This window comes from Micromesistius poutassou (assembly GCF_964030765.1).
Source record: "Micromesistius poutassou genome assembly, chromosome: 12".
Lineage (NCBI taxonomy): Eukaryota > Metazoa > Chordata > Actinopteri > Gadiformes > Gadidae > Micromesistius > Micromesistius poutassou.
The window spans coordinates 10,541,046-10,567,092 of record NC_140282.1 but is presented as its reverse complement, the minus strand read 5'-3'; the positions used below and the strand labels follow the sequence as shown (position 1 = coordinate 10,567,092).

The window sequence follows — 26,047 nt, the reverse complement described above, 5'->3', positions numbered from 1 at the left end:
GTTGCTACATTATTTACCAACATATATAGCAGGTCATTTTAGAGATAGCTTTTTCAAGGCCTTGCTAGTCCATTAATGCTAATTTCCCTGAGGACACAGACTCTATAAACTATCAAATATTGTGGGAAAAAATTGTAACCTCAAGTTCATGCAAGATAACTGCTCCCAGCCAATTAGGAGGGGATAGTGTGTAAAAACAAGTTTGAGCTGTTAGGAATGAAGCTCAGTTAAACTAATTGCTGCTATTTCTAGACTTGAACTTTAGGTTGTTCACCAGAACAGCTGAATTGTTTGTTCCCACTTGACAGATCCGGAAATTAAATGTCCAAATTAATTGCATATTTGATCCCCTTAACATTTATCCTTCCTACATGTGTCAACTGATATTTTGTTCCAAGAAATGTCCAGAATGCCCAGGAGATTCAAACAAAGTATTGCCAAGAAATATATTTTGCTGGTTTGTCAAGACCCCAGGTTTATTTTTGACCTTGTCTGTGTCCAAATGTCTATGGAAGAGGATTAGGGCCACATGTGAATTTCAGCATTAGGTCAGCGTGTGGTTCCCTTCCTCTATGTCGCAAAGTGACTCTTACTGATCTTGGTTCCTTACCCATCATTTTGAATTTAAACTCAGAATTCTGACAAAAAAAAAATGTGGCTCTAAACCTCTTCTGTATTAATCAGCCTTGATTTTTGGCGCAATTTCTTTGACTCCATCTCCCCTCGCAGCGTGAATGCATTCCGTAATTGGGCAGTTGGCCTTCAATTGGCATGCAATTTATCCTAGACAGAGGTTAGGTCTCATAGCTGTATCTATCTATGTTTAGTCCAGGTAAGTGCATAAAAACTGCCCTGGCTAGGTAGCTGCCCTCACACTAACAACATTTAGATTTTGTGTTTACACGCCACTGCAAATGTAGTTAAATGGGTGCCATGATATACTCACAATGAAGATACTACAAGAGACATATCACATCAATAACCACTTTATTCTAGACATACCAAACACAGAAATTATACAAAATGCAGACAATTGTATATGAAAATAAAAATGTAAAACATTCAAAATGCATATTAGCATACAATTCTTACAGTGTAGGTTTTGGTGTACATTATTTATTTAATTAGCATTTCTTTGAAATGGAACTGAACTCCTTATCAGTGGATAGGTTACAGATCTCCTGGATTGTATGAAATGAGTGACTCTAATAGACATATGTGCATGTAAAAAAAACACCTGCTTGTGTTTATGCAGTGTTTGAGTATAAAATATACAGTTTCGCCACACTTTTCATTTTATGAAAAGTTTCATAAAATATACAATGATAAACCATATGTCTCCACTTCAAGAGACAAAACCTTCCTCCATGAAACAATGTCTTCACCAAATATGATGTAAATTGTCCTTTAAAAGTGCTTCCATACAAACCAATTCAAGGCTATAAATCATACATCTTTTAGGACTGAATTATACCATTCAAGATCAACAGGTTTCGGAAGTAGGTTGCTATGTATGTAACCATGTATAGCATTATTAGCTTATATATATATACTGTATATATATATATATATATATATATATATATATATATATATATATATAATATATACTGTATATATAGACCATTCTAGCCAGTCATCAGGCAGGTCCGGCAGCAGAACTGTTGAAACAACTTCTTCTCACACAGCCGGTTGGACTTCACCATCTCACAGAACACCTCGTCCGCTGACAGGAAAAAAAAGAAGCACAAGCAAACTAGAAAAGGTCCTTCTCCGGCATTTAATAAGCCTAGAAGGCACAGGAGACCAGAAACCTATAAAGCTATTACCCCACTGTATCCACATTGAATACATAAGGACTTCAGTTCACTTCAAAGGAGAAAAGTATTTAATACGAAATACAAAAATGTGTGTGTGCATGGGTTTGTGTGTGTGTGCATGTGTGTGTATGTGCGTGTGTGTATGGTTGAATGTGTATATGAATGGTTGAATGTGTGCAAATTGTAGGTCGAGGTCCTGAATAGCTATAGCAGCTTGAACAGATATATATGCAGTCTCGATTTACAAAGAGAATACAAGTTACACATGTATACAACATAATGGTTATAGGACACCAAGGGCTACATCATAGAGAGGCAGATGTTTGCAAATAATGTAGAAACCTTGTGAGACCTAAACAAGAAGCATTCTCTTTCAATAATGGCTGTTTCTCTGTAAACGCGTTACTAGATTGTCTCTCTCTCTCCATCTCTCTCCCTCTCTCCGTCTATCTGACCAGACTCATTTGGCCGATACATTAAAGTGTGACTGGTTCTTTTTAAAAAACAATTCACATTGTCTTCATGCAGCTGTGGTCAACACAGCCAGCACCCAGATGAGAGCCAGCAGTGTTTCCAACAATCAAATGTGATGGATAAAAATTTTGTTGGTTGAAAATCTGTATATTAAGCTGTTTTTCATTTCTTAAAGGACCGCAAAATGTCCATAAGAGAATACTGCCAGCTGGACTAGAACTTTAACGTTTCAGAAACGCACACGTACATGCACCTTACAGTCATGCACATACACATGCAAGCACACACATATACACACAACTGACACATGCATAGACAACACACACACACACACACACACACACACACACACACACACACACACACACACACACACACACACACACACACACAATAAGGTTTCTCTGCAGACATCCTTTTGGATAACTACAAATCTCCCAGACAGAAGTTATGAAGCAAGCTTTGAGACAGACATCAGTCTTTGTCATGCTTGCTCTCCTATTGGGCACATCAGGGCATATTCCATCTGCGGGGTCTGTTTCTACTTTAGCCAAAATATCCATTTCCTTTCTTGCCAAGGGAATGACGTAGACTGGTGGAAAAATAAATAAAATGCCAGACACCAAGGCTGCACATCAACATGCTCAACATGATAGCCGGTAAAGCCGCTACAATCCCTAACGTTGACGTTACAATGAGCAATGTATGGTACAAAATAATAAGTAATACCGCCCACAATGTTAGCCACAACTCAAACCTCTGTCGTTCTAGCTACGGGTAACAAATCATGTTCTCTGTGAAAGGTCATCCTAAGCAAATGAGGAAGAAGCTAGGGAGGGAACTCTACGCAAAACAACCCGACCAGATCTGAGAGAAGAACGAAATATAATTTCATATCTCTGTCAAACAATATTTCCTATTTTTTGTATTTTGGTGGAAATGTGATAAATGGGATCACAGATAATAAGCATTTAGCTCTGTGATGATTTGTCATGTATAAAAACATTCAACATTATATATACCAAACGTATTTTATGATTGTTGTTTGTGATCAGTGTTTTAAACTTATACACTGAATTTCTCTAGTCCAGCACCACATTTGCTGACACCAGACTCCTAGTTGTACCACTAATAAGACGTGGGTATATGCAGATACATTTAGGGTTCCACTGAAGTCGGTGAGTGAGGTGGTAGACTGGACTCACCGTTGTTACAGGTGCCGTGAGCGAGGCACATCCTGCTGATGAGACTGAAGCCCTCTCTGCACTGGGTGCAGGAGACCCCCGGCCCCTCACAGCTCACACAGTTCTCCTCGCACCTTGGAGCCCGGGGAAGTGAGGACACACGAAGATTCAAAATGTATAATCATTTGTGTCTTATTTCTTTCCCCTCATAAAACTTATTTAATGCAATGCACTTTAGCTAGATGAGCTTTGTCGTGGTTGAGTCTGATGTAGAGCAAAGGCTTTTCTGAAAACAGGTTGTCTATCTTCTTTTTATCATGAGGACCTAAAATAAATCTGAAAAAATTAGTTATTGGTTATTGGTCAAACACACACACAAACACACACGGCACAAAAACATGCACCTAGGCTCAAAGATACACACACACACACACTGACTTGCGACACATCTTGTCCCGCAGCCCTGCGGCCGCTCTTGAGTAGTAGCCCGCTGAGCAGCTCTGCACACACAGCCACTCCTGCTGCAGGTAGCCTGGGGCACACTGGATGCACTCCTCCTGGCCCGGCCCTGGGAGGGACGGATGGAGACAAAGAGAGACCTGGGATTCAATTCAATGAATATCATCATCCAGAGGCAGCCTCTCCAACGCATGGATTATAGAGGCAGGCTGATGTTATCAAGAAATATTAAAAGGAAATATTGACAACAGCGCCTTCTCTGGGAGAAATTGGGATGCTGTTTCTGTTGGACTGAAGAACAGCTTGGATTAATTGTCTTTGATGCTGCCCCTGTAATTTGGTTTGAAGTATTGGGTCATGATTTAATTTAGTTTATTAGTCTCCTCCCTCTACCCTCTCTCTCTCTCTCTCTCTCTCTCTCTCTCTCTCTCTCTCTCTCTCTCTCTCTCTCTCTTTCTCTTCCCCTCTCTCTCCCTCCCTCTCCTCTCTCTCTCTCTGGTCTTGAGGGAGGGCATCTGTCCCTATTGCTGTCACACTCCAAGTCTGTCTCACTGCCGCCACGTTTCATTTGACGACAGGGCAGGTCAGATGACCTTGTGTCGCCCCTGATGCAGCCTCTTTGTTAAGCCTGATTTACAGTCATCCATCAAGGCAATATGTCGTGCTATAACTTAACCACTATTAATGATTTGAAATGAAAGGTGCCATTAAGGGTATTAACATGCAGCGCACATTCCACCAGACGCACAATCCAGGAACACACAACCATCCACCTAGGTGTGCACAAACCTTGGCTAGGCTGTTGAGCCGATTGAATAACAGAACACCTTTAATGAAACAATATTACCAGGCATTGTTCATGTCGCCCATACAGAGCGGCCTTAAAGGGCTGATTATGGTCCCACGTTCACGCAACGCAACGACCGCGCAGATGCTTCGATGCAGTCGTGAACCTTTATGGTTCTGCATCGGGTTTTAGTAAGCGGACAAATCAAAGCCCTTGCGGCTGTGTCACCTCGATGGAAGGTTACAATTTTTGGGAGGTGCACGTCAGGCCCTTGTGGTGGACGCAAGGAGGGTCCGTAAGGACGTAAGGGGTCCGTAGCCCCCTTGCGTGAACGTGGGACCATAATCGGCCCTTAACATTTTGGGACTTCTCTGCCATGCTCATTAAATTGTATCACATTGAAGCATCGATGCCCATTCAGTGTGTATGTGCACATCAGGACTGAGGACACACTGAAAGGGTGTTCGGACGGAGGACACACTGACCTGTGCACGTTGCACACGAGGGCTGGCAGGGACGGCACTGCATCTCCTCCAAGTTGAAGAAAGAGCCGCTGCCACATTCCCGAACACACGTCATCCCTGCCAGACTGCAGAAAACAACCGGTCACAAGCCCACGTCTAGTTGTGACATTTAAAAAAAAAATTTTTTGTATATGTCCAACCAACCTGTAGCCTTTTCTGCAGCCGGTGCACCGGTCCGCGTCTGCCACGCAGCTTGTACAGGACTCCTGACACTTCAGACAGTGGCCCTGGCCTGAAGGCACATGCATGGAAGGAGACACACAGTGAGGGAGGAGGTAGGGGGTAGACAAGGTAATCATTGTTTGGACTAAAACACAACAATATCCAAAACAATATCGATCCAGTTGAAGGTAGGGATTGGGTATTATTTATGTGACTCGTATGAATCAAGTATTTTATTGTTGTTCTAATCTGGGATACACTAATCCTACTATGTTTTAGCAGAAGTTCTGGGAGGGGAGGACAGAGAACCTGGGCCGGCAACTCAGAACTACAAAGGGCGGGATTACGCCCTGGTTTTCTGTTTGGTTACGGTGATATTCTACCAAAGAGAAACGCATTGGCGGAAGTGCTGAAGCTTTTCGAAGGGGTGGTTGATAAGTTTTTTTGGCCAGGCTACAAGGTGTGGGCTTGAAACCTTTACAGACACTTTTTACAGATACAACTGCTGGCCGAGTTTGTGATTACGCAATCACAGATCCCACATGATAAGACAGATCCCTGCCTCCAGCCACATGATTGGTGGAAACAAATCGAAAGATTTGAGTGTGCCTGCCATCAGACTTTAGATATTACCCTGCAGACTTTAGATATTCGTCTAAAATCAGACTTGACACTATACTGGAACAGATGGCTCTCATTCCATCACTACACTTGGCTCATAAAAATAGCACAAGACGTTAAGACCAAAATAAGACCTTCTTCATTACCAATTAGAAATACATATTACATATTTGTTTACTTATCATTTACTTATCCTGTCCATCTGTTCATCTACTGCCACTCAAGCCAATGAAGACGATGCTTCGGTCCGTGTCTTACCGTCGTCCCCATAGTAACCGGCGGGGCAGGCCCTGGTGCAGGTAGAGTTGAGCGCGTTGAGGTAGAAGCCCCGCCTGCAGGCCAGGCACTGGGCGGCGCCGCACCCAGAGCACCGCTCACAGCCCGCCTGACACCGCCTGCAGCGCCGCGCCACAGGGTCCTGGAAGTAGCCCGCCGGGCAGTGGCTGACACACGTTCTACGCCAAGGGGAGGGCCGGGTGGCACCGGGGTATGGCGGAAACTATTAGGCACTTATTGTATGTACGCACTTATTGTATGTATGCACTTATTGTATGTATGCACTTATTGTATGTACGTACTTATTGTATGTTGTACATCCTGGTACTTAATTTTAATTATTAATTATAAATTAGTAATAGATTTCATCCAAAGCAACTAACAGTGAATACAGCTATACAGGAGGTGGCAGATAAGACTCTAAGAGGTGAGGCTGCGGACGTGAGTGGAATTGAACCCAGTATCTTTAGACCAAGTCCAACACCCTAGCTAGAACCCACTCCTGCATCACATCATGGGAAAAGCCTTGTGCCCAAGGCACTTATCTGTCCATCTTGAACTCATCTCTTGGTGCTGGACTCATCTGCGGTCCTACCTGCCACTTTTCAAGCTGCCCAGGCTGAAATGGATGCAGTTGAGGCAGTGTTCTGAGTCTGGTCCATAGCAGCCCTGGTGTAAACAGTCGTCGTGGCACGGACCTTGATGAGAGAGTCAGGCATTGGATGACATCATACGTGAGCATCCTCACCACCTTTCATTCATAACATAATCATTTCCTCCATATTCAGTATTGTGGTCATCCACTAAGTCACTAGTCTTGACCAATCCTGTTTCTCTATAATTCTATCCTCGCAGAATCCCATCGTTTTGTTTGTTGAGAGATGTGGGATTTCCTGGAGTGGGACACTATTCGTTGTGCATGGTGGTACTGGTGGTACTGGTTTACCGTTGTATTCATCCTCCTGCAGGTCTTCGGGGCCTGCCGGGGATTGAGATGTGTCTCCGGGTACCAGTCCGGGGTTGGAGCTCTCTGGCGTCCTGGACTGGGAGGACTGGCCCTCGTGGGACTGGTATGGGTGCTCCCATGTGCCGTGAAGCGTCAGTGTCCACTCTTTAAATTTACCTGTGAAAAACACAACCCGAATAACAACCATAAGATACAATGGTGTATCAATGATCCCAGACTGGACATTTAAGATGAAAGTAAAGGACAATAGTAGGAATTTAAAGGAGACCAAAATACCTAGTAGTACTGCAAAATAGAAATACTAAGAAGTATACTGTCTGTATACACAATATAAATAGCAATGTAAATCATTATGTATATACAAAAAATAACATCACAGACAGTTGAGGTGGACGTTACTAACAGCATGTTCCTCATTATTGAAACTATATATGATCATCCATTATACACAAGTGTCCCAGTATATGCTACACAATTAAAACCAAATAAAGCCCAGTAGGTGTTACATATTAGATGGATTGTGTAGAACAGTGGTCTCAAATCCATCCCTTTGAGAGCCCCCTCCTGTTAAATTAGACTCCTCAGGTTAAGAACAGTTAAGAATCCTCTCCTATGAATGTGTAAGCATCTGGATTTGATTATCGCACCTAGATTGAAATCAGCTGTGCTTGCTGCAGAGCATGAGCAAGAACAAGGCCAGAGTTTCACTATATGAACGATTGCATTGTTCATCTTGGCTCTCTCCCTGTACTCAGCTGTGCCAATGCCACGGTTGGGAAGGCAGAATGAGCAGAAGGAACGTCAGAATAATATTGGAAAGGGTTTTATATGATGCATTAGTTCGCTTATGTTGTGCGTGTCTGTGCATGTGTGTGTATGCATGTGTGTGTATGCATGTGTGTGTGTGTGTGTGTGTGTGTGTGTGTGTGTGTGTGTGTATGTATGTATGTATGCGTGTGTGTGTGTGTGTGTGCGTATCTGTGTGTGTATGTGTGTGTGTATGCATGTGTGTGTGTGTGTGTGTGTGTGTGCGTATCTGTGTGTGTGTGTGTGTGTGTGTGTGTGTGTGTGTGTGTGTGTGTGTGTAATGTGTATGCATGTGTGTGTGTGTGTGTGTGTGTGTGTGTGTGTGTGTGTGCATGTGTGTGTGTGTGTGTGTGTGTGTGTGTGTGTGTGTGTGTGTGTGTGTGTGTGTGCGTATGTGTGCGGGTGTGTGTGTGTGTGTGTGAGTGTGCGTGTGTGTGCGTGTGTGTGTATGTGTATGTATGTTTATGTATACATGTTGTAGCCCTCACCCAGCACTTCCAGGTTGCGTCGTGCAGAGGGCACGTCTCTGATCTCCAGGGTCCAGCGGCCCTCGGCCCTCTCCCCCCAGCAGTGGACCGTCATGAACTCCCAGTTCCTGAAGCCCTCGTTGGAGTTATCGTTGGCCCTGCAGACAACACATCAAGAGTGATCATACTGTGAAGAGTGATCATACCATCAAGAGTGATCATACCATTAAGAGTGATCAGACACCCTGCCCACAACACATGTGTGACATGTGTTCACACATAAGTGTGAACATAAGCCCCACATAAGCCACATTAAGAGTGATATAAACCCTGCCAACAACACATTAAGAGTGATATACACCCTGCACACAATACATTAAGAGTGAAATACACCCTGCACACAAGACATTAAGAGTGAAATACACCCTGCACACAAGACATTAAGAGTGAAATACACCCTGCCCACAACACATTAAGAGTGATATACACCCTGTGCACAATACATTAATAGTGATATACACCCTGCACACAACACATTAAGAGTGATACACACCCTGCCTACAACACAATGAGTGTGATACACACCCTTCTTTCATTTTTTTGATACATTGATATGGAGATGAAAATGGAGAGATAGACTGTGAGAAAGAGATAGCAAGAAAGAGAGATCGATAGTGTCAAACTTTTTACTAAATTATGTAATTATACAGAACCTACAAACACAGATTTCTGTAAAATGTTCTGATTCGTCAAGTGTAAACTTTTGGTGTAACTACGTCAGGAACACTGCAGGGGCAAATGGTCGATAAAGTTGAGTTAAGTTATGGACTCAATCATTTTCTACAACTCCATCTGCCGTGCTTCAATAAAAAAAAATTGAATTCTTCTTATTAACAAGAATGAGGTCTCCTTACTCAAAGAATTCCACTTTTCAGCACTCCCGTGCCCTCATTAAGTGTAATAAGAAGCAGTCATGCCCAACCGGTTTATCGTCCAATTTACAAGTAGCTCGGTCCAGATAGAGCCAAAGGCTTTCCACTGTCCTACAAGCAATTCAAAAAGGGAATTTTAATGTTGGAGTTTTGCTTCAGCAGGAGAAAATGTCACATTACGTTAAGTTAAATTGTGCATATCCATGCTGATAAACTGCTCATAAAGAGAAGTTTGTTATTTTTGGGAAAAAACTATTGTACACAAAATATGGTCTCTCACTTGCTTGGGCAAAGGCCTTGCTGTTTTACAACTGCAACTTTTAAACTTAAAATGAAGCAGCATTAACCCAAAAGCAAATTAAAAGCAGGATCCTGATTACAATCAAAAACATGTCTTCACATGATGCGTTGTGTACCCGTTGTCGCAAAAAAAAATCCATGTGTTTGCATCCTGGTTCCCAGCTCAGGGGGACTAAACAGCCTGATGTTGTGTTTGTGAGTACATTTCTCTGATCATTAGAGACAGGCCTTTCTCCCCTGTTCGCTCCCCACTAACTAACTGAAGAGAGAGGAACCGTGTTTGCACATCACGGTGGTCATTAGGATTCACAACGTCTGAAGTTGTTCATATTTCCCCAGACGGTCTCAAGCAGGATCCAGAACGAGCCATCTCATCAGGTTTTATTTATGAGGGTATTAATCCATCGCAGTCCCTGTATGACTTGAGTTAACTTTGAATGTCCTTTGCTAAGGCCCTAATCCCCCGCTGAGCTCCCTGAGTATACGCTAAGTAAATCAGGGCACTTTAACCGACTCTAGCTCTCTAGGCATCATGCACATTTGAACATAATATAATAATATTATAATAAGATGTCATTTCAATGCAGTGTAATTGAATGTGCAGTAATGCAAGGTACATTGAGGTAAAAGTAGTTATTCTTGTAAATACCCCTTATAGCAATATATATTTAGATTTTTACATTGCAATGATTGGCAGACTCCAGATATTGATCGACCTGTGTTGATGATCCATGTTGATCTCCTTGACCTATAGGAGTCTCATCCTCACAAGCCAGTGTCCGCTGTGCTGTATTGCAGTACTGTGCTACTGTTATGTGATATAGTTATATAACAGTGCAGTATCAGTTGCGATCAGCGTTCTCAGTGAACGCTGATCGTTTGACAAAAACTTGACAAAATGTAGAACTTATTAGTAGTTAGTATTTAGAGGAATACAGTGTTGACTGAAGTCCATATTTCAGTCAACACTGTATTCCTCCACCTGTGTCCAACATCAAATGCCAAGATTATTCTCCCTTACATTGTCGATAACATGTACATTTATGGTTTCGCATCTACATCATTTCCTTTCAAAATGTCAACTACCTATTGTTCACACAGACAAGACAAAACATAAAAGCTGTAACTCTTAACACACAATTTCACTCTACCATCCTACCATACTTTTCCGCTGCGACACCCGAACATCCCTTGCAGGATGAACAAAGTCATCATCTCCTGGTCTCTGTTATCTCACCTCCTCCCCAGCAGCTGGGAGCGTGTGCCGGCGGGAGAGACCAGGTCGATCTCCAGGTCCCCCCTGCGTGGGTGGAGCAGCAGCACCTTCACCACCGCGTGCTCCACGTACGCCACGCCGGGCCCCGCCCCCACCTGGGAGCAGCCGGAGGCGGCGATGGTGCTGTTGACACTCTGGCCCGCCCGGATGTACCTTGGGCGAGAGAGAGAGAGAGAGAGAGAGAGAGAGAGAGAGAGAGAGAGAGAGAGAAAGAGAGGGAGGGAGGGAGAGAGAGAGAGAGAGAGAGAGAGAGAGAGAGAGAGTGAGAGAGAGCAAGCTGGGGGATTGGATGGTAATGGATGAATCTAAGTGTGATAGGATGGTTGGTGGTTCTGGTATTTGTACGTGTTTGTTTGTTTGCTTATGCTTATACATACATCTAAACAGTTACCTTTTCGACTTTCAAATGGAATACATTTAAGCAATCTTACACTCAATCTTACTTGAAACACACGACTTCTGGCTGTGCTTCGTGTACCAATAATGACATTCAAGAACACCATTGAGTGTAAGATTGCGATTCAATAACACAAACCATCTTCATTATCATAGTCATATTGTGGCCATCGTTAATTTGCCCTCAAATTCAAGCTTTCTGCCAGAGTTCATCTCCATCAGAAAATAGTTCCTATAGTAACGATAGCCGACTCTTGGTCAGTTGAACGTTGTTCAACTGACTCATGAAAGTAGTTCCGGTTAGTTAGCGTAGCGATACTTTCTGTAATTAGGCACAATCTTTTTGTCCGTTCTTTCACCAGGCATTTAAACATGCTCGAGAATGGGAATTGACCAATCTGAGTGCTTGCTTAAACTTTGCTTTAAGCTTGCTTAAGCGTGTTATGTATAAGTTCTGTATAAGAAATGTATACCTATATAAAAGGAAACATACATAAAATAGTCCACCTTACCGCCTCACACAGATGCTCTAGGACACATGAATGACTGCTGAATGAAGGCATAAGAAATCACTAAAATATTTTGATATTTTAATAATTTTTGAATGAAAGTATAGGAGGATGTATAGCCATTTGGATATTTCAACCCGTGCTAATTTTACTCCTCAATGAGCATCCCGCCAGAATGTGTTTCCTCTGCTGATTTGTTCAGGGGTGAATAACCACAATCTATCTGCCAGGCAGGTCCAGGCAATTAAAACAAAATCTAAATGTGTGTGTGTGTGTGTGTGTGTGTGTGTGTGTGTGTGTGTGTGTGTGTGTGTGTGTATGTCTGGCTGTGTTGAGCCATTCATAATTAGAGAACTACAAGAGCCACATTTTAAAACATGGGTAACAGATGGAGGAGAACTGTTTACAAATGGTTGTGGTGATGGTGATGAATTATGCAATACTCATTGAGCTTTCAAAGAAAAGAGCACAGCAAGAAAACCAGTGCGATGCTTTCCAAGAGTAGACATAAGTCAAACCAAAACTGACTGTTAAGCCTGTCCTCTTTTCTTCCCCTTAAGTTTCTAAATGGGCCCTTAAGATCCTTTTTTATCAAACAAGGGGCTAAGTCCCCACATGGGACATGGAAGTAAGACGATAGCTAGCTTAACCCTCAGCAGGGACGCTATGAAGTAGATCCCTTACTGAAAATGGAGGATCTGTTAAAGTGTCTTGTGAATGAATCACATCTAAGAGGTTCACTCATGTATTTGTTCACACGAACAAGTGCAGTGGAAAAGGAGATTCCCTGCAGGTTGTGACCTACTGCACATATAGCACCATTTCCTTGTCTCCATACATCACATGAGGCTAAGTGGGCTATACTTGACAAACCAGGCAAGCATTGCGAGCTGGTCCCAGTACAGAGCTCTGGGACCAGAGCTCTGTACTGGAGCTCTGTTTCACCCATTTATCTCTGAGGCTGATACACTACACAAGAAGACTTTACTGACTAACTTGCTAATGGGGTGCAGGCTGATGTAGCGTCAGAAATGCAATGTATTGGATCCCCATATGCAGCCTTCCTGTAGGCATCTCTCAGCCAGACCCCTTAGTAATCACTACCTTAATGACCCATGTCTGAATTCACTGTAGGAGGCTTTGTATAGAAACATTAGTGTTTTCTATGTATTTCTACTTCCAAGGCCCAGTCTCACTTGATGTGTCGTGCAGATGTGCGGCAGGTGTGCTGGGTGGGAACGCTCCTCCACTTCTTGGCTTCGACGACCATGGCTTCAGCGTCCACCAGGCCAAAGCCATACAGGTGGCTGACTAGAGGGGGAACAGAGAGCCTTTAAACACTAACTACGGCCAACCAGGGTTGGGGGGTACAGCGTAACATAAGAAGTTACTTCAAAATAAAAAATATCTTGTACTGTGTGAAGTTACTTTTAAAAGTAATGTCTTGAATCAAATGCATCTTCTTATTACTGAGTTATTAACCAAGCTCTATTCCAAAAAACACACACATACACCGACACCTGCTCAAAGGTGACTTCAAGAATGTCACCACATACCACGGCAATGTGAAAGTGATGAGTCATAACACATGATAAGAAAACAGGGCTGGACTCAGTCCCAAAAAATTAAATGATTAATATATACATATTTTTGTTGGGTAGCAGTAGGGTGCGGGGGGGGGGGGGAGGCATAAAAATGATCACACCGGAGCCCTTTAATGACCAATTTAAGTCAATGTCAACTTGCCATATCTTACGATGACAAATGGCAATTGACGTGGCAATTGACCAACGCATCATTCCAAAATGACTTGCTCTCAGGGTGCTTCAGCAGGCCGTCTACTGCGGTGTGGCTGAGCTCAGCGCGCTCTGCTCTGTCTAGAAACAGCCGCGGTCAGATTCCAATGTGCTCTGCATGTTTCTTATCACGCCGGGGCCTGGTGATTATATACAGATTCCACAGGGCTGCAAGCCGGCAGCCCAGGGCAGTCAGAATCACAGTGTTTGGATATTTTTATTTAAGCAGGGGCTGGGATTATTTAATTTTTTTGCGTGCATCAGCCCCGAATTGTGAAACGGCTCACTGGGAAGACTGCCGGTACTCCAGATGGCCAGTCCTTCCTGGATACAAATCTAGAAGAATACTTAATAATTCCAGACGGAAAATCACAGCAGAAAATACAGGTCAATAATAGAATAAAAACATGATTTTAAAAAGTGTAGAAATGGATTATCCTGAATTCACTTACATCATAGATAAGATCAAATGTACTATATTAATCCCATATGGGAACATCATAACAAGACAAATCTGCACATGTTTTGAACAAACATCCCAAACCACAACCACATTTACACTACAGTGTATGTGTCTGTTGTACTGTGAGGGGACATGGAGGGAGGGGTTTCAGAGTACTAGCACCTCTGTGTCCAGCAGAGTTGGTCTTCCAATCGCTGGCCTTCAGGTGGACGGGCCTGGAGGTCTTCACCAGCAGGTGTTGTACGTCTCTCCAGCCGAGCAGCGGGCTAAGGGACACAGAGACAGACACTGGTCAGCTTAAAGGCACCGTGTGTAATAATCACAAATTCCCACAAACTGCCCCCCTTTGGCCACTAAGTGAACTGCAGAACTTTTATGCTAGCATTAGGGTTTAGGTTAGGGTTAGATGTAGGGTTAGGATTCGGGTTAGGGTTAGGGTTGGGTTTATTTTGGTGAAGGATAGGCCTGGGACTGGTTGTCTTATTGAAAGCCATTTAGATGTAATAATTATTTTAACCGTAATCTTAAAGTGAAGATACATAATTGCGTGCTTGTGTAAACATCTTGCTTCTATTTAAGAGAGGAGAACCTGGCATTTACCAGCAGCAGGAGAGAGCAGGAGCCACGCTTACTGTATTTATGTCCATATCGTTTTCATATTTGTTTTCTTCATATTGTATTCTTTTGTTAGTTTGTTTTTGGCTTAGAGGCAGGGTAGGGCTTAGTTATGGTTATGGTTATGTCTTTGGTTAGGGTAAAAACCTGCTATCCTGCTATTCTTTCCTTATCTTTGTTGAGATGGTTGTTGCGGTAACTAGAAAAAGTTTGTTATTCAGACTCTTTCAGAATGAGAGATGGGGTGGTGTTGTGCACTCGTCAGCTCGAGGAACATCACGCCACTTCCAGGAAAACTGAGAAGCAACAACCATGAGCAGCTTTCCTGGAACTTCTGTCCCTTTCTTAAGTAGACCAGATTGCGCTGTTTATAGGATCTCCCCCCCCCCCCCCCCCCCCCCCCTTATCTATCGTCATTGTGAAAGAACCATATGAGGGACCTCACAAGCGGGTCTTCATTGTGAAAGAGCACCGTAACATTGGCAGTTATCACCTCATACGACACCTCGAACTATAAACAGGACACAAGTCAAGCATGTGTTTGGGGTTTGGGGTTTACTAGTGCTGGCACAGTTTGTGTTTTCAGGCACCAACAGATCCCCGCCTCCAGCAATGTCATCGGTCACAACAAATATGAAGGGAAAGATTATGAATCTAAAGTGTGAGACGAATGAGAGTGTAACAGCGGAGATCCCTCAGACTGACTTGGCCTCCAGAGCGAGGGCGATGACGCCGGCCACCATGGGGGCGGAGACAGACGTTCCCGTGTGGCCGTCTGTGCAGCGATGCCTCAGGTCTGTGGTTACCTGCGAACAGGACAACACACTCAGGTTAGAGCAGGGGGTCCCGGACATCTGCATTGGCCTGACCCCCCGCCTGCGGAGGCACTTTTGGCCGAGGGACCCACCACAAATATTTACATAATCATTGTCACAAAGGTGAGATCATTAACATTTCTCTTTGCAAATACAATATTCCCTTTTTAAGCCTTCAGACATACAAAATAATAAAATGGAGCAACTGACAAGCCATACATTTATATATGATTTGTTTTTGCATCATGGATGTTAACAACTGTTGTTTTGTTGCTTTGCAGAAAGATTGTCATTCAAAGAGACATTCCGTGTGACCACACTTGTGGACTGGACCAGTGTATGGGTTTTGTGAGTGTTTGACTCCCAGCCTACTGCTGACTGCAGTCCCCCTAGACAAGCTATCCCTGCTAAATAGATAATAGAAATAGTTAGAAGTGAACTTTCCAAATTCCTGGCAGACATGTCAAACGAGTACAAATACAATGGTTAGACTTTGAAGAGAGGAGTGAATAAAGCAGAAAAACCAGACTCCACTAAATCTTCCATTCCAATGTTCAGAGCGGTTAACTGGGCTCCCCTGAGCCTCCGACCGGCCGTAGAGCAGAGGAGATAAAAACGAGAAAGCAGCCGAGGTGGCAGAGAGGATCTGGCTGAGATGAAAAACCCCTCGGTAGAATAACCACCAACGCATAACCTCCACGCCCGACGACCGTGAATGACCACCACGACAAAGATGCCATTTTACTGCCCAATGAATCTAGCCGTCTAATGTCCTCGTCTGTCAAACGAGATAATAAGACAAATAAATAAAGCACACCTTTGTACACACGCCACAGCTAAAAGTGAAGAAAATACATTGGAAATATATGGTATGAGGTACACAGAGTCGTAAACAACACCGCACAGCCGCACGGCATCGCTGGCGCTTTAGGACTCGTAAATAAGGCAATGGAAAAGTTCACAGACCATAAAAAGGTAAATAAATGCTGCCTAGAAGTTTGCCCTACTTGGAACAGCACCACGTACCGGGAAAGTGCCGTCGATGATGTGATCAGATAATAAATGTGATCATGTGATTATGTGCTCACATAAACTTCAATCCAATCAAATCAAATAAAAGGGTCCTACAGTAGTTTATCTCGCAATTTGTTCAGTATATTCCTTGATTAACATCATGATCACGTAAATGAACTTATTTATTCTATTAGATGTATTTTGTGCATAGGTCACTGTATATTACACCACCCTTTAATCTAAAAAGTTCTCATTTTAATTTGTTATTTCGCTGCTTTAACACCCAAAATGTGTCAATCTTAGAAACACTTTTGGGTAGATTAGGGTAGACCCATTGAGACACAGGCCTGTCCAGGACTGAGCCTCCACAGGGGGCAGCAGGACTCACTATCCTCCTGTCGTGGAACTCGGCGCTGCTGTAGGTGGCGGCCAGGATGGAGCTGCACACCTCCAGGTACCAGGGCCGGTTGCCCCTCTCCGTGGTGCTGGAGATGGAGATGGTGTAGATGCTGTTGGTGTAGCCGTCGCAGGAGCAGTGGTCCGCCTGCTGGCCGCCGTTCCCCGACGCCCACACGAAGATGGAGCCCAGCCCCTTGCGACCCTGGGTTGTGCCGAGAGAGAGAGAGAGTCAGAGACGAGAAATACAAAAACACACAAACAGAAAGCAACAGTTGGATTTATCTGTGAGTATTCTTCCTTCAATCTCATTCGCTGGAGCGCTGGCTAACTTAGCTTTTAAACAGGATTTTTATTTTTGTTTATTTATTTTATTTTATACATATATTTATTTTAAGTAAAAAGTTAAATTGCGTAGCAAACAAAGGAAGAGAAAACCCAATGGCCAAATGAAGATTAAGTGGAAGCAAATAAACACAAACCTCATTTATAAATATAAAAAAAATACCTTTTTGATGCCATTCTCAAAGGCCATTTTAGCCAGGGGTCCGGGGCCCTCCACGGTCTTGCCGTCGTCTTTGGGGCCCCAGCTGGCGCTGTAGATGTCGATGTAGTCTGGTCGGATCCCCAGGGACCTGGCCTCCACGATGTCCGTCACGTCTCCGTCCAGCATGCGAATACCTGCACACCGACGTACGAGCTGTGATGTACAACCACATCGGTCCTCTTGTTCTGACCTGGTTCAATTTAGACTTTTATTCAGTGAAAGATTACTAAATGTGATTACATGTTACATGTGTAGAAATTGTTTGGCTATTTTACTGTTCTTCCCACTTACCAGGTGTGTTATTTTCCTCAGCACAATTGTGAGACTGTAACTTTCTGTCTTTTAGAAAGTTCCACTAACCTCACTTTCAGAGCTAATTTCCCAGCATGCCCTGGGGCGAGCTCCAGATGTTCAGATGTATGAATCATAATGCAAAAGATGCAAAAGATGTGGTTATTGAAATGCTTGATGTATTGTTTCTTTCCCCATGTACATTAAGGAAAGGCCTGTTGGAGCTTTACAGAAAATGGACATTTTGTGCTCACAGTTTGAAATATGTTTATACTTCCTCTCGAATCTGTAACTATTCTGAGCAGAAGTAAAGCCATGCACTGTGAAAAGCGGCCTTAGGCCTTGGTTTGTGTTTATTGGCAGCCTAATCCAAACAAATGATCATATATTGGTCTGGAAAACGCACCAATTATCCAGAGCTTGAAAAACAGTTGGCCTATTGAGGACAGTATTGATCTATCGAGGTCCAAAATAGAGCAACGCAAACAACCTTTCCCAGTCCAGTGATAGAGTCACACTCTGTAAGCTAATTATGGAGTAGACAGAGATGTGGGGCTGGTATCACCTCAAATAGAGCCAGTACAGATTAGCTTTTTAAACATGCTGAACCACTGTGTTTAGTGGCACCGTTTTGCCACAACAACATTTATGTTGGCGCTAAGCCTGCAGGCTCCCCTCTGCATGCCATCAATTGCTTGATTGAGGGCCTATATCAACTGTACAGCAAGTGCTGTTTTTAGCCACAGACATTGGCGCTGTGGTCCTTTGGTTCCGTGGAGAGCTTCTGAGCTGCGATCACATGTTCTGATGGGCATACATACATGATGTACTCCTGTGGAATCAAATAGGGAGTCTGATTGGGGTTTCTGCCGCTAAAACTACAACAACAAAGAGTTGTTCATTGCAACGTTTCACAGTCGAAATCGAAAGACAAAATCCAAATCAAATCCAAAAAATCGAAACATCCTGGAACAAAAGCAGACAAAGCATAGCTGTCAGGGTCGCATAACAGACAGAGCTATGCAGCCGGTTTGAACTTCAATCTTGTTCTGAAACATTTTAGAAGGAGGAAGGCAGCAGTAACTGAGGATGTGTTTCTAGAAGATGAGCAGAGAACTGGCAGAGGCCACGACAGCTAAATTCAATAAGTAAACATTGCCCTCAGATAAACCCAATACACCAGACCACTGCTTCTGCTTACATGGCATTTCACCTACTACAATACCAGGGTGTAAAATCTAATTTAAAGTCACAGTGCGTGAACTGCGCTAGCCGGCGGCAACCAAAAATGACATCATCACGGCCCATCATGCCCTGCATAAATCGGGTTTCAGCCAACCCCAGTGCCTCGGGGCTTGGTAAGAAGCCTTGGCACTGGGTGGGATGGGTGGATACGAGTCAAACCAATTATCCCTGGTCTCAACTGAATGTTGAATTGTTTCTTAAACCAGATTTAGTTTTATGACGTCTTGCCAAAACCACAAAAATGACATACAAAATAAATATTTACATTTACATTTAGGGCATTTAGCAGATGCTTTTATCCAAAGCGACTTACAATAAACTCAGTCACAAATATAGACATAAAGCTAATGGCATCATCATCATCATGTCCCGGTAAACTGTTTACTCGTTTTTTGATTATTTGTTTGTTTGCTTGTCTGTAGAATAAGAGGCCAGAGAGAACCGGGCCTGAGAGAGACAAGACAACATCAACAGTAAGGGTACCTCCGATGCGAGCGTTGAAGGCGATCCCAACGATACAGTACGAGTTGTTGGCCACAGCTGCAACCTCCCCGGCACACCTTGTCCCGTGTCTGTGGTGTGCATGTGTGCGTGTGCATGTGCGTGTGTGTGTGTGTGTGTGTGTGTGTGTGTGTGTGTGTGTTGGGAAAGAAGGTTAGGGGGGTGACAACAAAACAACATGTTATTTTCCTGGGTTTGGAACAAGGTCTGGCGTTCTATTGTGTGTTGTGCTAGCCAGCGATCTGATGCCAATCCAATGTGGCGTTAGAATCAGGCGCATACAATCAAGACATGCTGTACTCAAACCACAAGATGAACGGGTCGTTTTATTTATTCCAATTGGCTGTTGCCGCCGTAATCACTGATTTCAGTCTCAGTCCCCCCCACGGTTCACGGGGCGATAATAATAATAATCAAAATGGTTTGAATTTTCTTTTACCTGCCGACTCTATTGGGGGCGGTAAAATTGCATGAGAGAGTGTCAATTATGCGCTGACAGATCCCCGCCCCCAGCAACATGAGGAGAAAGAAAGGGGTGAATTTCCATTTCACCCAGATCTGATCTCGTCTGCAATCAAACTTCAGATATAAATCTAAAGCCTGATTTGTGAGACTTAATTATGTAAATGCAGGTGTAGCATTATACCGCAAGCGGGAGGAGTTAAGCAATCAGAGAGAGAATCAGAAAGGACTGGAGGGAGAGAGGGAAAAGGAGTTTTGGAGAGATTTTGCATTTGCTCTTTATTTGATTAGCATTTGTTGGTTTGGCAAGAGGAGGGGAATTGCTTTGCGTTTGAACATTTTACTGATGGAGAAACTCATCAAGGCAATAAACGCAACGATGCGAGGCAAATGTTCACCGAGCCCATGGTCACTTATATAGAATTGAATTCAAATTTACGAACAAGAAAGTTGAGATGCGGCATGGCCTGCACACACTCACACCTGGGAGTTAATTTGTTTACTGTGAGTTTAAGCATTAGTTGGGGCTCCATTCTTCAGTAATAGAAGTTGGAAGGATATGCAAAACAAGTGCTGCATTGCTTGAAGCCGTATTTTGGCAAGAAACATATGACAAGAAAAACGGATTGAAGCTTATATCCCAACTGCATCAATATGGCTACTGATAGCTTGGATCCCAAACAAGCTTGGTCTCATACCCGCTTCATTACTTGCCTTGGGTGCTGTTCAACTCAATGACGGAGGCCTTATCGGCCCTTATCAGCTATGGGAGTTTGAGAAAATTCAGAGATGATAAATGCAAGATGGAGGATGAGCTCATGTGTGTGAAATGAGCAATACAAAACCCAGCGTCTCCATAGCATTCACTGAATGAATATATGTTGTTCTTTGGAGGGAAATTGAAGTTTAATGTTAACTTCTATACAGCATGAGTCTTTTGTACCCAGCATCTAGGATCGATGTATGGATGGATTATGGATAGATTCATTATGGATGGATAGATGATGGAAAGATGAATGGATGAATAATTGAATCAATGGTCCTACATGTTCTCATTGCTGTTGTCATAGCGAGGGGTGGGGTCGTGGTCATTGCCGTTGACATCGTAGCTCGCGAGTTGGTCCTTAAGAAAACAGATAAAGAGTGTTAGGAACAACTCGCAGTATAAACAGATGCACACAGAGAAGCAGGTTTATTATTCCTTGTGCATTATGGCCCCATCTCGCCTTTAACAGATTTATCGTTCATATGCAAAAAAAAAACAGACACACCAGACACTAGCTATGATTTAGCAGGGCGACCAGACCGGCCTGCTGGAAGAAATAAATATATTTACAGCGGATCATAACCATGATCTGCCAACAAATAATACAAATGCAGATTTCAGTTGGCGTGTTCTGCAATAGCAAATCAAATATGATATCGCAGGTCAATTATCACAACCGAATTACACGTCCCAACGAGAACGATTGGTTAAACAGCGCAGACTCTACTTTCAGCTAGCGTCCAGCATTTGTTTTAATTTGTTTTTAATTCAATTTATAATAACAAACAAATACCAATACAAGCTGACTGAACACACACAAACCGCTGGAGGTGGAATGAACCAAACAATGTGATTGAACAGTAATGTGCTCGGTGGCGTTGACTTGGCTCTCCCTTCGTCTTGCTCATGAATAAACCTCAACTACGGTCAGCTGCAGGGGGGTGGGGAGTAGTGATGGGTCCTTTGCGAACGAATCAGTTCGACTCTTTAACAAGAATGAACCGACCTGATTCCCCGTTTCAGTTCTCTCTCGTTCGTCTCGTTCGTATTGTTCGTTCTCCGAGACTCGCCTCCCAGACCCACCCACTAGTCGATGAGTCGCTGACGCTGACTCGCGAGTCGCTGTACGTTCACTGACAGCCGGGCAATAACATCCCGATTCCGAACATGAAGCGCTCCTCAGCTGAAGGAACTTGTTGTGTTGATTGTTGACCGTTTGCGCCATTGCACGAACGTGATTCGTTTGAGAATGAGAACGAGGGAGGAGCTGAGTCTGACCGACTCAGCTGAGAACCGTGATTCACCGCTACCGGAAACGCAAACAAACAAACGAAGGATTCTGAACGATTCTTCTTGGCGAACTGACCGACGCAAACTGAATCAAGCAAACAAATCGTGAAATCCACCACTAGTGGGGAGACGCCCCTACGTACGTAGTTCTCGGCCAGGTCGGGGTGGTTCCGCTCGATGCCGTCGTCCAGGATGGTGACCACCACGTTGCGGCCGGTGTAGCCCCTCTGCCACGCGGCCATCACGTTCATCCCCGAGCGACAGCTGCTGTTTCTGTTGCTGCTGTTACTGGGACAACCCTAACGGACAGCAAAACGCCAGCAGAAAGTTGTTTTCTTTCCGTTTTTTCAAAGTAAACATAAAAGTACGAGTATGATGTTACTTGTACATACTGATAAGTATACACACAACACCTTTCTTGTGTCAGCGTTTCATTACAAACCTTACTATATTAACTTTGCGTTTGATGACCGTAATGCCATTCAGGTCTTGAGCTTGGTTCTCTATAGAAGGATAATGTATGGCTTTTAAGTGTAATTTAACGACAGGCCAAGTCTCTGTCATGTTGTTATGTTGTCTCAAGATGTTTTGAAAAAGTTATTGCTAAAATGTGATTGTTAATGCCTTTTTGTAATGTGCAATATTATTAAGCAATAGATCATGACAGTTAAGGGGCGACCCCCTTAACTGTGGTATAATGACCGTATACCACTGACTGAAGTGATCTATTGCTTTTATAAAACGGTTACGTAAGTATGGCGAAATGAAAGTCATAGACAGCCTCAATTTTGAAAAAGCGAGAAAGTGGGAAAAGCATTTTTTTTTAACGAATACAAAAAAGTAGTCCCTCCTGACTGCCTGCAAAGTGTACGGCGGTTGCTATGCAACACACTGTAGCGTCCTTCAGAGAGAAGGCTAGAGACGTTCTATCGAGTTCACTCACCGTGTGCCTATTGCTTTACAACATTTCCACCCTCTCCATCAATCAACATATTTTTAGGCTTCAGTGAACTATGCTATTGCTTTTATATATAAATAAACAACAGTTCAAGTTAGGAGCGGAGTGATACTGGACTCTGTAAACTGATCATCACAGGCGTCATAGCTGTGTGTATACGCTCAATATACAACAGTTGGGAACCAATCAGATCGCTTGATTTAAGCCACCCGTTCCACCCAAGTTCCATTATATCACAGGTTCTTGTTTGAATGATATTTCTTTTTTACATTGATGGCATACTACCCCACCTCAAGTTCTATGTTTATTCTGGTTTTATATATTATGTTGATCTTGTATAATGTTTGATCCAAAATAAAGTGCAATATTGCAGTTTCTAACAGATTGTGAGCATAAATAATATTCTTACCTAATCATACCGTTTTTCCATGTGGGTAAGGTTGCATTCCTAAGACATTCAAACTATACAGTACAATTCCAGAGACAGATATTGAATCAAAAGATTCAAAAAATAAATAAATAAAGATCAAATGACATAGGGTTCTTGAAGGGTTGTCATCCCATTTCGTAGGGGTGGGGTTGAGGTGTTTTGTTTATACATCTCCTGGTTCAAGTGTCCCTTACTGCAACTTTAAACATTTTGTTGAAACACTTTTCTGTTATTTTATTTTATTGTAATATTTTATTTTACTTTATTCAAGCACTCCCCTACATAATGTAACAGACAGTAAAAGTCAGTGCATGTACTTACAATGTACCACATGTTGGCCCACTTGGGGTCATTGAAATGAATGGCGTTTGGATCGGGGCTGACGTGTCTCTTCACTCTGGCTTTTATCAGCTGCTGCTGGGCCCAGTCCACCTAGCACACAAGATAGATAGTGAGAGTCATGGCACAAATCAATAGTGTTAGCTGTGAGACGCCGCTAAGAAATGGCACTGTCACACCAAGAGACACCAAGATAACTGGAGACGGATAAACGTAGAGTGACCGATCGGGGGGGTTGGTTTCTCGACCACTCAGACGCCAGGGGTTACCATGAGGCTGGTTCTCCAGACACCCCTGTATCCCTGTGAACCTGTGGCTTTGCCCTAAATCCACCAAGATGTGGTGAATATATGACAGTGGAGCTCAGCAGTAAGTCCGAGAGCGGCCTTCTCCACACTACCTGTAGTTCCACACACGCGGGAGCTTTAATGACATCTGGTTTTGATCTTTTTCCTCAGAAGGAAGAAGTGAGGCCATCGGTGGTTTTATGTTTTAAAGGGAGACGGCAGAGCGAGGGGAATACTTAAGTGTTTTGTGCAATGAAATCGTGATGTGTTACCACTGATCGATAGGTAGAAATGATCTATATACGTTAGGGGCAGTACTGATGGAATAAGAGAATAATCAATAGTAGTAAGCAGTAGACTGAGAGTTGTTCCTCCAACTCTATCGGCTACTTGTCCACAAAAGAAGGGGTGTACAGATGTTATTTATCGTATTGGGTCTACGGTGATGGAAAACGAAAGAAAGGGTTGTGAAAATAAAATAAATCCACCTGTATTCTGTGCTTGATAAATATACGACATATTTTTGCGTACCACAAACGTAGCCTAAGGCATGGAGTGATACTTTATTCAGAATACTGTAAGAGAGACTGTTTTGCGTGGATCCTCTACATGTAACTCTTACCAGTAACAAATACATATCTCACCAAAGTCACCACCAACTACTTTACAGACCACTCACTCACATTTGGAAGGTTGCTAGTTCAATCCCAAGCTCCATCTAGCTGAGTGTTGAGGTGTCCCTGAGTAAGACACCTTACCTTATGTGCTGCCGATGAGCTGACTGTCGCCTTGCATGGTTAACATCGCCGTCGGTGTGTGAATGTGTGTGTGTATTAATTGGTGTATGTTAGGCATTATTGTGTTTGCATGTCTGTTTCTCTCTTCCCTCTCCACTCCGGGCAGGCTGTAAGCCTCAGGCTTACCCTGGGGTCCATGTGGATGAAGCTGTGGTCTCCTCTGAGGGCGAAGGCGGCCCGCCGCACCACTCTGCTGTGGTGGAAGTGGTAGTGGTCCTCCAGGCCTCCTATCTGACCCATAACATGGACCCCACACACAGATCACACTCAGCTCTGTGCACACAACGGACTGTGTGTACAGATACAGAGAACCATATTATGTATGACATTTAGACTGTTCTGATCGGGATAACAGCTCTGTCTACGTGTGTGTGTGTGTGTGTGTGTGTGTGTGTGTGTGTGTGTGTGTGTGTGTGTGTGTGTGTGTGTGTGTGTGTGTGTGTGTGTGTGTGTGTGTGTGTGTGTGTGCGTGCGCAATTGCGCGTGTGTGCCTGCGTGCGTGTGTGTGAGAACAATGTCCTTATCACAGGTGCGGTGTTCCGAGTTATTCTCTGCAAATATGCAGTAATCCCATAAAAAAACGGGGCGCGTGATGGAATGTCACTGGCAAATGCGCTGAGCTGGCAGAGGAGCGCATCTTTCCATGGATTACAGATGGAGATACGGACCCGAAACATCCCCATAACCCTGTCCTGTTCCTTTCCTCGTCCCGTCCCCCTGCAGACGTTCAAAACGTCTGCTAAAACAACGCCAAACTAGACCCAGTTTTAAGACTTATGCAACTTGGATTTCTGTCCAATCCCAGTGGTGTGTTCAAAACTAAAAACACATGTGCGCAACAAATAAATGTGTTTCGGTTTAAAATTGTAATGGACTATGATCGAACCCGAGGAGGGCAGACATTTTGGAGGTTTACGTTTTACGCGCAAGGTTTGTCGTCTATAAAGACAGTTATTGTGTCATTATTTTGCGACATAAAGTATGAACTTATGTACTTAAGTACAAGTAGTATCGTTAGAATTAAGAAAGACATAAACAAAGAATCATTATTAACATTTAATTCCCATTGGGTTC

The 26,047-nt window shown here is 43.4% G+C and overlaps 1 protein-coding gene across 1 annotated transcript in view; it reads right to left on the bottom strand.

Annotated features, from left to right (window-relative positions):
* Positions 1–970: 970 nt before the first annotated feature.
* The window catches only part of pcsk6 (proprotein convertase subtilisin/kexin type 6), a 25,762-nt gene continuing 685 nt past the window's right edge, over positions 971–26,047 (bottom strand). Inside the window, exons 2-21 of the mRNA XM_084476000.1 lie at positions 25,100–25,204; positions 23,872–23,982; positions 22,306–22,461; positions 21,153–21,229; positions 19,627–19,715; positions 17,569–17,741; positions 17,053–17,265; positions 15,541–15,641; positions 14,383–14,486; positions 13,158–13,272; positions 11,018–11,209; positions 8,570–8,706; positions 7,254–7,430; positions 6,903–7,005; positions 6,290–6,486; positions 5,393–5,480; positions 5,210–5,313; positions 3,917–4,046; positions 3,500–3,612; positions 971–1,726 (exon numbers count right to left, since the gene is read on the bottom strand). Coding sequence (XP_084332126.1) covers positions 1,629–1,726; positions 3,500–3,612; positions 3,917–4,046; positions 5,210–5,313; positions 5,393–5,480; positions 6,290–6,486; positions 6,903–7,005; positions 7,254–7,430; positions 8,570–8,706; positions 11,018–11,209; positions 13,158–13,272; positions 14,383–14,486; positions 15,541–15,641; positions 17,053–17,265; positions 17,569–17,741; positions 19,627–19,715; positions 21,153–21,229; positions 22,306–22,461; positions 23,872–23,982; positions 25,100–25,204 — 2,583 coding nt within the window. The 3' untranslated portion in view covers positions 971–1,628. The remainder of the gene's footprint in view (positions 1,727–3,499; positions 3,613–3,916; positions 4,047–5,209; positions 5,314–5,392; positions 5,481–6,289; positions 6,487–6,902; positions 7,006–7,253; positions 7,431–8,569; positions 8,707–11,017; positions 11,210–13,157; positions 13,273–14,382; positions 14,487–15,540; positions 15,642–17,052; positions 17,266–17,568; positions 17,742–19,626; positions 19,716–21,152; positions 21,230–22,305; positions 22,462–23,871; positions 23,983–25,099; positions 25,205–26,047) is intronic.